The sequence below is a fragment of the Gadus macrocephalus genome, chromosome 13 (genome assembly GCF_031168955.1).
Source record: "Gadus macrocephalus chromosome 13, ASM3116895v1".
Taxonomy (NCBI): domain Eukaryota; kingdom Metazoa; phylum Chordata; class Actinopteri; order Gadiformes; family Gadidae; genus Gadus; species Gadus macrocephalus.
This window is the reverse complement of record NC_082394.1, coordinates 9,601,220-9,613,073: the sequence shown is the minus strand read 5'-3', so window position 1 is coordinate 9,613,073 and position 11,854 is coordinate 9,601,220. Positions and strand designations below refer to the sequence as shown.

The window sequence follows — 11,854 nt, the reverse complement described above, 5'->3', positions numbered from 1 at the left end:
GGTGCCCGTTCCGGGGTGGTTGTTTGTGTGCGTGAGTATCGTCGTACACACATAGACACACACGCACACAAAGGACGACAAACTGATAAAGGTAATAAAGATAAAAATAAATGTAAATTGATTGAAGAAAGCCCGCACAAAGACAAACAAACACGCACACGAAAGAAAGAAGAACCTGAGTCAAGTTTGCGTGGATCCTTCCTGTCCTGCAGGTGTGGCTTCTGTGCTGCTCTCTATTTCCTCTGCATCTTAACGGAATCATGAGACAGACCAGCCGTGAGGCAGAACACCATGAGGAAGACCAGCCATGATGAGGACCACCATGAGGAAGACCAGCCATGATGAGGACCACCATGAGACAGACCAGCCATGATGAGGACCACCATGAGGAAGTCCAGCCATGATGAGGACCACCATGAGACAGACCAGCCATGATGAGGACCACCATGAGGAAGTCCAGCCATGATGAGGACCACCATGAGACAGACCAGCCATGATGAGGACCACCATGAGACAGAACAGCCATGATGAGGACCACCATGACACAGAACAGCCATGATGAGGACCACCATGAGACAGAACAGCCATGATGAGGACCACCATGAGACAGACCAGTCATGAGATAGACCAGTCATAATGAGGACCAACATGAGACAGACCAGTCATGAGATAGACCAGTCATAATGAGGACCAACATGAGACAGACCAGTCATGAGATAGACCAGTCATAATGAGGACCACCATGGGAATGGCCAGTCATGAGATAGACCAGTCATAATGAGGACCACCATGAGACAGACCAGTCATGAGATAGACCAGTCATAATGAGGACCACCATGAGAATGACCAGTCATGAGATAGACCAGTCATAATGAGGACCAACATGAGACAGACCAGTCATGAGATAGACCAGTCATAATGAGGACCAACATGAGACAGACCAGTCACGAGATAGACCAGTCATAATGAGGACCACCATGGGAATGGCCAGTCATGAGATAGACCAGTCATAATGAGGACCACCATGAGAATGACCAGTCATGAGATAGACCAGTCATAATGAGGACCACCATGAGAATGACCAGTCATGAGATAGACCAGTCATGAGGCAGACCACAATCCACTCCACACACATTACATTTACAAAAGGGACACAGGCACACACACACAAAAACAAATAAATTGCATATCCAGGGGGACACACATTTATTCGTGCACACAGACACACACACATTAAAACATGCACAGGGACACACACACAAATACGCACACATTGCTAATGCACAGTGACACACCAAATCCAAAAAACACATTCATTTACACACACAGACATTCATACACACAGGAAGAAGAAGAAAAGAACACACGCAATCTGCAGCCTCATCTCCAGCGGCTCACTGGGATTTATTTGGTTGATGGCAGGCGTGTGCTGTCGCAACACCCCAGAGAATCAACACATCAGACCCTCTGGAGTGGCTAGCGCTACCGCTAAGCTAATACACTCCAGACAGCACAGAGAGACACAGTGGGAAGGTGTGTGTGTGGGGGGTTGTCTGTGTGTGTGTGGGGGGGGGGGGGGGGGGGGAGAGGGTGTGTGTGTGTGTGTGTGTGTGTGTGTGTGTGTGTGTGTGTGTGTGTGTGTGTGTGTGTGTGTGTGTGTGTGTGTGTGTGTGTGTGTGTGTGTGTGTGTGTGTGTGTGTGTGTGTGGGGGGGGGGGGTTGTTCAATAAAAGGATGGACTGATGGACGAAAAGATGCAGCTCGACGGATGGACGGACAGGATGGTTTCTTCTTCTGTTCTTCTGGTATTCCTGCGTATTTCTTGGGGGTGGATTCAGCCATGGTTGACCGATGAGCCCTGCGGGTGAAAGGAAAGAGAGGAGAATTTTGGAGAAAAGATATGGGCCTTGCCAACATATGTTGTATGTTCTCCAGCCAAGGGTTTTTCAACCTGTGGCACGCAAGGGTACTGCCGGTGCAACGCTGGATTTGCTTCTTAAAATAGACTAATACAAAATGATATAAATAAATTACGCAGATAATCGATAATATGTATACATATTTTTCATATATGATTGGTTGTTATTATTTCAAAACTAGTAAACCTGGGTGCAGTCAATCCAATTTTTTCCATAGTGATGTTTAACATTGAGGTTCTGTGTTCATTTGTGTTTGCTAAATGAAAACTTGGAGCATAAGCTATTCTTTCCACTGCTTCCCAAAGGCCTTCTTGCAGCTATCATTGTAAATGGTTAATGGCCTGCATTTATATTGCGCTATTCTAACCAACGGCCACTCAAAGCGCTTTACAATATCGCCCAACATTCACCCATTCATGCACACACTCACACACCGACGGCGGAGTCAACCATGCGAGGAGACAGGCAGCTCGTCTGGAGCAGTTAGAGTGAGGCCTCTTGCTGAGGGACACCACGACAGCTAGGAGGAGCCGGGGAGCAAACTAGTAACCTCCCGGTTCCCAGCCCACCCGCTCTACCTCCTGAGCCACATGCCGCTCCTGCCGTTGTGTCTTAGGTAGCGCTGGCACTCTTGGCTGAGCCCCTGTTCGACTATTCATCCATCGTTTACAGTTTGCCGATGGTGGTCTGCGAAAGGTCACAATGTAGTACCACACCTAAAGTCAACGGTTTGGAACCACTGCTCCAGCCAACACATGTTGTATGTTCTTTGTTCTCCAGCCAACACTTGTTGAATGTGCTCTAGCATGTTGTATGTACTCCAGCCAACACATGTTGTATTTGCTCTATACAACACACCCAACCATGTGGCCACCTGGTTTCTTATACCACACCACTAACAAAAAGTATGAAAATTGAAGGATTGAAGCTGCAAAGGTATAAGCTTGAACCTGAAGCTGAATGCCAGCTGATTAAAGGTGGAAGGAACATCACAGTCACACACGCACGCACACACGCACACACTTAGAGCATTAGCGTGTGGCTGCTTGGTAGGCTAACCAGCAGAGTGCTACCCTGGCAGGCGGGCAGGTTAGCCGTTAGCTTGCCAAGTGCATCCGAGGGCGCGGCTGCCTGTGCCATTGAATCGGAGATGAGTGGCAAATGTGACAAGAGGATTTAGCTTTAGCTTTCTACTCATGTCCGGAGATATGAGGAGCAACTGCATGCATGAAGTCACCCGCTGTGGCTTTGGATATGCACACACGCACGCACAGTTATTCAGCCCCGCATTTGGAGCGTGCACGTATCCTCGCAAGGGTCCTTGCGTTGGTCGCTTTTGTGGTGTGTGTGTGTGTGTGCGTGGGTGGGTGTGTACGTTTGCGCACGTGTTTTTAGGTACAGGGTTGTCTGTGTGTGAGTGTAGGTGCGTGCGTGCATCTGTGTGTGAGGGCAGGTGCGTGTGAGTGTGTGAAGTGACGGGTTGGTGCGTGTGTGTGTGTAGGTGTGTGTGTGCCTCTGATGCCTGTGTGCATCAGTGAAGGGTTAGGCTCGGCGCGGGCTGTGCTTGGCATTGCCAACATCACGTAGAGATGGTAGCGAGGGGACGCGGTGCCTCATGCATAGTGTATGAAGGGCTCCCTGGGTCCCGGGCTGACCCCTACCACCTTCTACACGCCACACTAAGCCCTGCCTGGTGCCTAAGGCTGGCGTTTGGACCAACGCCACACACACGCGCACGCACACACACACAGACATACAGCTAATTTCAAGACCGAGAGAAACACTTGCATGCAGAGCACCTTGAAAGACCAACACATGGCACCAGAGTGTGGATCTAGGGCCATGCAGGGACATGGAGCCCAGCTCGAGAGGCGGGGAGTTCTTCATGGAAGTAAACCCCCAAACTCGCTCAGCTGGGTGTGTTTAAACGCCGAGATGTTAAAATCGTGAAATAACGTGACATATAATCTTAGCGCATTTAAACTGGATGCTTTCCGATGGTAATCATGGGCAGTGAGTAGACCGAGACTATACAAGGCTGAAGCTTCCCTAACTGTAGTGCATAAGAAAGTATGCAGAAAACAGCAATACTACTAGTACACTGTACAGTCCAGCACTCAAAACTAGAGGTGAAGAATTTGATTTAAAGTCAACCAAACTGAAAACATGGCGATCACACACTCTTACACACACACACACACACACACACACACACACACACACACACACACACACACACCTGTCAGGATCAATCCAATTACTTGCAGGCAGTGTACAGAGCATGTAGGCTGCCATGTGTTGACCAGCTAGCAGCTATGACCCCCAGCAACCTCCTAGCACAACAGCTACAGCCTGACTACACACAAACACACACATATCCAAACAAACAGCAGCTAATGGCCATATAGACAACTAACTAATGGTAAGCACACGTTTCAAACCGCATGAAGGACACACACACACACACACACACACACACACACACACACACACACACACACACACACACACACACACACACACACACACACACACACACACACACACACACACACACACACACACACACACACACACACACAGTTGAGTGACTTGCTTGAATCTCAGATCCGGAAAACAAAAATAATAGAAGGGTAGAAAATCAATAACTGTCTTTTCCGTGCCCTGCTAACAGCACTTTCTCTCTATCTATCCATCTGTCTATCTCACTATTTGTCTCTCCCCCTCTCTCTCCGGTCTCTTTCTGACGTCCTCAGTGGAGAGCCACATAGAGAAGGAACCAAGGAAATTTGTCACTCAAACTCACTAAGGGAGAATAACAAGCTCACCAAGTCAATGTTGGCTGACTGGCCTGCCTGACAAACACTTAACCATTCACAACCAGTCAGTAAGAAAGGCATGCCAATTAGTCTTTACATAAAGAATGCACTTGGTGGTGAGATGGTTGACTAATCAGTCAGTCAGTCAATGAATGAGTGACTCAGTCAGTCAGTTAATGAATAAGTCAGACAGTTAATCAGCCAGTCAGTCAATACATGCGTCAGACTATGACTGAATGAGTCAGACAGTCAGTCAGTAAATACATGGGTTAATTCAGTCAGTCAGTTAATGAATGAGTCACAGTCTCCTGTTATCATTGAGTCAGTCAGTAAATCACCCTCCACTTATTAAAGGGGAGATGGAGAGTCATTAATCACATATTAACTGGATGACGTGACTTGATGAGAACCAATTTGGTGACAAGACTGCATAGGAATCAGCTGTCGTGTATTGTCAAAGTCTGCCCACTACAATATATAGGCCAATACATTTGTAAAGGGAGTTTTTGGACTTTTGAGGCTGATCCAGTGTTAGGACAGGTATGTTGAGCGATGTGGAGTATATCAATTACATTTCAGCTGGGATATCTAGAGAGTGTTACAGGGGGAGGGAGGTACAGGCAGAGAAAAAGATCTACAGAGAGCTGTACAGAGAGATAGAAAGAGATGTAGAAGGAGAGACAGAGAGAAGAGGAAGGGTAAAACAGGGAGAGGTGGACAGAGATAGGCAGATTCAGAGAAAGAGGGGCTGAGAGGTAGAGATAGAGCTAGAAAGAGATATATGGAAAAGAGAGAGAGAGTGAGCGAGGCGAGAGGGAGGAGAGGGAGAGGTAGAGGGAGAGGTAGAGAGAGGTAGAGTGGCTGCCAGGACAAGGACAAATGAGGAGACAGGGTGCATATGAGAAGAGCTGTAATCTCTCCGTGGCACGGTGCATCTTCAGAGAATTGGTTGAGTTGGGAATGATGGATGTCCCGGAGACCATTCACAAAGGGCTGGGGAGAAACACACGCAGAGCGGGAGGGGAAATATGTGTGAGGGAGTATAGATTTAAATACATTTGCGTATTTGCATTAAATCACAAGGCCCAAGACTCATAGTGGTTATTATTCAGTATCCTGGCGGTACTAGCAAACATTGCAACAGCAACCCAAACCGAGGTTGTCCAAGTGGACGGCACAATGAGCCTATTCGCCTACGCTAACCTTAAGCAGCCCAGTGCAGAGACACACCAAAGACGAAACAACGAGCAGATGGCAGGACGAAGAGCTGTGATGAAGATTCGGTTGGAACAGCTGTTGTTGGAGATGTTTCCAGAAACACATACACTGATATTCATCATTCGCAGAAACGAGAAGGGCTACTGACTGCATCATGCTTCGGTGCAGTCTTATCATCTTACTCGATTTCCGGATTAGCATGTTATATAATGGCACACACTATAGCTGAAAAAAAGTATCATTTCGGAAAACTTAATCGGCGATCGGACCCACATTGGCCATGAGTCCCTGGAATAATACTGCCAGAATATGGACGCTTCGGCCATCAATGTCAACACAAAGTCCAAATGAGAAGTGAGGACATTTCAGTGGAGGAGGAGTGCTTAACTTCGGGGCTAGACAGGTAATCTTATTGACCTCAGGGTCTGCGTAAGCCTGCCAGAGTAGACTATCGTTGAGCACCCAAACTGCATGACTTTGGCAGATAAACTGTCCATCCCTCTCGGGGGGCCGGAGTGAGCTCTTCAAAGCAAACATACTGCTAAATTCTGGAGCATGCCCGCGCCTTCTTTTAGGCTTCTTCCAAATCTGTTGCGCTACTTCCCACTTCCCTAGCCTGCAGCTTACTAAATAACAACTCTCTCCTGACTTCCACAGAATGTTTCCCTGCTCCCACTGGACTGTGTTTGCTATCCCCGCTTACAGCCTCTCTGGCTGTGGCAGGCAACACAGGCAACACAAACCCAAGGTTGAGAATGCGTTATGGTTAGCCCTTTGAGATGGGACTTTTCGAGTTTATAAATAACTGATTTGTTCTGGATTTGAACGGTGTTCTTTTTGCCAGCCTCTATTGCTGATTGAGCCAGTAAAAAGGTTTGCATTAAACACAATGTTGTTTACAAATCTGAATCTTAATAAACATACTAATATAATTAATTTCAAGTCTAAATACAAATAGAGAACCATGCTATTTATAAATTGTATTTGCTATTTAATGAGGTTAAAATGAACTATAATAAAATTACTTCAAATTATTTAATATAATGAAAATCCTATTAATCAATTATTGATTAATTATTTTAATCATTGTGAATCATTTTTAATAATGAATTTATATTTCAGTTTGTTTTTATTTACCTGAAACATGTCAAATGATTATATTTATATATATATATATAAAAAAAAACATACAGACATATATGTGTATACAAACGTATATGTATCCTGTATCATATACTTTTTAACTATTTGTTTTCATTTTTTTATTGTGTGATTCTGGGCAACATAACAATAGAATATTATAATAAAATTAATCCAGCAATGAATAAAACAACACATTCACACACACCTTCCTACACACATTACAGTACAGCATCTTTTTGCAAACTCTCTCTAACACTGCATTTAGAGGAGTGAGAGAGAGAGAGAACAACCTACTGAGAGAGTTATTAGAGACAAAGCATGACAGTTAGAGAGAGAGAGACAGAGGGACAGAGACAGAGACAGAGACAGAGACAGAGACAGAGACAGAGAGAGAGAGAGAGCATGAGAGACAGCAATAGAGACAGGGAGCGAGTAGGGGGTTCAAGTGTATTAAGTGTCCAAGTAGAGTGGTGCGTGTAGCTCCAGCGCTGTTAGCCCCCCACAGATGGGGATTTAAATGGCAGGGTGCTAGTGTTAGCATACTGATGATCTGCCACTGTAGGCGCTGAAGGAGGACAGGCGCTGTCTGCCACTGAAGTTGTGTTTCTACAGGCATTTCTTTCTCAATGTGACTCAAAGGATGGCCACGATTTTGATTTCCACCAAAGAAGGATGCAAATAGGATAGGGTATCAACATAGACTATATTAGGAATAGGAATACGACGGGCATTGACTAAAGCACTACTACTAGGACTAACTGTCTGTCAAATCAATTCTTTAGACAGACATAGGACAATTATTCAGGACAAAAGATGTAGCCCATCTTCCCAACAACTCTCTTTCCCACTCCCAAACCAGTGTACAGACACACAGTCACATGGACAAACACACACACACACACACACACACACACACACACACACACACACACACACACACACACACACACACACACACACACACACAAAGTCGTATATGCCTATTAATGATCCTAGCATAATGGCGGGAGGGCGGCAGGACTGGTTGCTTCTACTACGCCACTGTCCTCTGCAGGTGGAAGAGGGAATATAGAAATAAATATTAAATTAGTTTGTTTGGTGTGGGTGCATGCACAGGGGCGTGTGTACACCAAGCTGGCTTTCGATGTTCAACCTAACATGAGAGGAATTAAGAGTGATGAGAGAATGAACTATATTGCTGTAGATGTGATGAGTTTGTAGACCTAAAGAGAGTCTCTCTCCTTCTGTGAGAGGAGAAGAGAGAGAGAGAGAGAGAGAGAGAGAGAGAGAGAGAGAGAGAGAGAGAGAAGAGAGAGAGAGAGAGAGAGAGAGAGAGAGAGAGAGAGAGAGAGAGAGAGAGAGAGAGAGAGAGAGAGAGAGAAGAGGAGAGAGAGAGAGAGAGAGAGGAGAGAGAGAGAGAGAGAGACTGACGTGCGAGAGCGAGACTGACTCTGAGAGAGGGAGCGAGATACACACAGACAGAGATAGAAAACAGAGAGAGAGATAGAGAGTGTGTGTGGGAGCGATTGTGAGAGACACTAGACTGCAGTGAAACACTGGCAGGGAAACAGGGAGCTGGCAGACTGCTGGTTTCATTGGTAGATTGATTGACAGCTGCAGGCCAATAGAAAGACACACAGCCAACAAGAGCACCCGACTAAAAACATCACATTGGATGCAGCCATTTCCAACCGCTTTATTCTATTTGCAGAAGATTTAGTTGGAATTACATAGAATGGCACTGTTTATTGCTAAACTGATATTGCTAAACTAATGAATTGTACAATCATACCTCAAAATCTAGAAGAGCCAACAATGAACCGGCAGCAGGATATGGTAGTAAGACTGAAATCTCCTACAAGCTTATGTCAAGAAGGAAATAAGCCTGAGATAAGGGTGAAAAAAAGGTGTCCACTCTTGCCAAGATAATATTTGAGGGATAAACAGGCATTCTTTCTTTAATCATGGATATATCAGACAAAAACTGTTCTTTTATTTCAAAATAATAAGTTTTTTCTGGATCTTCGCCTGTTTGATGTTTTAATTATTACTCATCTCACAGTACTAAAAGCCTAACTTCTGGAGAAAAGCAAATACCTCTCAGTGGAATTTTTCCACTGATTTTGCCTTCTTTCTAATGTTAACCAGGACAATGTATAGTGTCAACAAGGTATTTGGAGAAATCACCAATTTCAAATGTATAGATTAACTGAATACTCTGATAAATAATGAATTATCCATTGCTAAAATAAGTAGGGCTGCTGCAGCAGATATTGATGGCGCTTACCCAATTACAATTCAAAAACAGATCATAAAGTATCCAACACTCACACTATATCAAGCTGTTGCCACTCTAGATCTTTTTTTGACAGGCGGGCTACCGCTGTGTCCAGAGAGGTCCCTTGGAGTGCCGTCACATCTCTTCTCATCAAAGTTGACTGGTGAAAGAAACCCTGGGGCAAGTCCTCCAATGCTCACCCTCTTTAACAGCCTCAGTGTACTTTACATTAGTGACCTCATAAGGTGTATGTCATCCAACAACCCTTTAACAAAAGACTGCATGGATTGATTAATTAATTCTGATGATATTGTATGAGCCAGATTGTTCGTACTAAATCATTCAATGTTTACAAAAAACATACTTGCATGTCAATCATTCTGAAGGCTACATTTCTCTCAATTGATTGATGTCAAGTTCTGAACAAAATTGTTATTGCTTTCTTGTCTGCCTGTTTTTTTTCCGACTGGTATCATGCTATCTTTCTGCTGCTCTAAACACGACCCTAGTACACTCATCCGTCTGATATTGAAGCAAAAAACTTCAGCAGCAAAACACTTTGATAATAGAGTTCCCAGAAAGCCAATTTGTTTTTCCTTTCTGAAACTATGGTTCTATTAGAGACAACACAAAAGCGCCTGCCTGACTTAATATGATTTAATAAAGTTTCAATGAAATAAAATAACCTTGCAACAATACAAGGTATCTTGTATTGTTTGTATCACAGCCTAGCAAAAGCCAGAGGAAAATGGGTTTCTAAACGACAATAGATGGCGATGGACAGAAAGCAGAGGACAGTAGGTCTGTTCAAGTAGGAAAGTGTAGTTGCTAAAGCCTTGCTGAAGGTTCCAGGTTCAATCTCCAATAACTGCAGCATACAAATAGACCTCATGAGCAACATGCTCCTTAATGCCCTTGCTGTAAATTGCTTTGAATGAAAGTGTGACCTACATGATTAAAAAGCCTTGAAAACATTGAAAGCGATATCAATGACGGAGCATGTATTCAACAACTTAGTTAGCCAAGTATCTGAGGAGGGAGATCATTTAAATTGACAGCATAAAGTGTCCCCTGATTTCTACCTTGAAATCGAACACCTCCCAAATACCAGTATGCTTTAGGTTTCAGCTTGGATTAAAGCACTCCTCAGAAGTCTTAAAGGTCAACTCCAAATCCACAGGCCTTCAGTTGAGCAGGAAGGGTCTGTCAGTGTTGAAGTGAAATTTAAGATTTAATCTTGGTCAGATTATAGTCAATAAAGAAAGGTTAGATGGAAAAGATGTCAGCGATAAAACTGTTTAGGTTACCTTTTAGAATGAGATATCCCTAAAAAAATGATAGATTGCTTTGCTATCTTCATATAAGACTTATCTTATCAGTTTAAACTTTTCCTTGAGCCAAAATGTCTGCATGTACTCAAACCATAAAAAAGCTGTTCAAATTTTGCTTCGAGTATAAACTCTACAAAGCTAAATCCTCGGGATCCCTCAAATCTTCACGTCTCAACAATTTGGAAAGTAAAAAGAGCCCTCATTGCTGTGGAAGAAAAAATACCTGCACTATAATGTCAGGAAGGAAGAGGGTGGTAAGTCCAAGTGATTTGTGGCAGCACGCAAATACACCGTTTTAACCAGTTTCTTCTGCCTCAGTCCTGGCGCCGGAAGAGGTTTGTGTGGGGTGGTGATATGTTGCAAAACACTGCATTTTTCTTATTCAGAAATTGGCTCTGTTACTCGCTCACTGTCTGCCTTACAATGGCTCCTTTCTGCTCCGCTTTGTTTCTGCCTTTGAATCTCATTTTGTTCCACTCCCTCAAGGATATGCCTGATTGAATCGGAATTAAACAAGTGTTGTGTACGGAAGGAAAAAAAAGAGAAAAACACCATTGCGTTACTCTCCTCTGTTTGTTCAAAAACAAAACACACTTGCACGTACACAACTCATGCTTGCAGTTGTAGAAGATAGTATTGATGCCCATACAAAGGTCTTTGGGCTAAATTTTGGCTGGGAAACTGATCTTTGGAACCAGCTTTAGAACCAGCTTTTATAGTTCGACTTTATGCTTTCATCTGCGTTTAAACTGCTAAATTCTGCTAAAAGTGTTGCTTGGTGCCTTTATCTTTTCGCGGGAGCAGCACCACCATATTTTTTCACAATAATAAATGCATAAATTGCAACGCTCATTATATTCTTTGATGAAGAAATGGGGTAAAATAAGCACTTTGTAGATAACCGCAAGGTCTTGCAACTTTCTGTGAAACGAATAGCGTAAATCACAACGCTCTATACAGAGTGGCTGATGAAAAATTAGTCCATTTATCATGGAAAAGTCTTGTCGTTTCCTATTAAAGAGTCACAGTGCCATTGCCTGTCTGTAGATAGTTAGTTCATTGTGTTTAATGATTAACTATTATTAATAGAAGTTAATCTTGGTAAACAAGTTCAATACTCTATTAAGCTTGTTTGCCAAGATTTACT

At 43.8% G+C, this 11,854-nt stretch overlaps 1 protein-coding gene across 2 annotated transcripts in view; it reads right to left on the bottom strand.

Annotated features, from left to right (window-relative positions):
* Positions 1-1,373: 1,373 nt before the first annotated feature.
* chchd6b (coiled-coil-helix-coiled-coil-helix domain containing 6b) overlaps positions 1,374-11,854 on the bottom strand; it is a 48,171-nt gene continuing 37,690 nt past the window's right edge. For both annotated transcript variants that reach the window (XM_060069404.1, XM_060069406.1), the window contains one exon: positions 1,374-1,857. In XM_060069404.1, the coding sequence (XP_059925387.1) occupies positions 1,834-1,857 (24 nt within the window). In that variant the 3' untranslated portion in view covers positions 1,374-1,833. The remainder of the gene's footprint in view (positions 1,858-11,854) is intronic.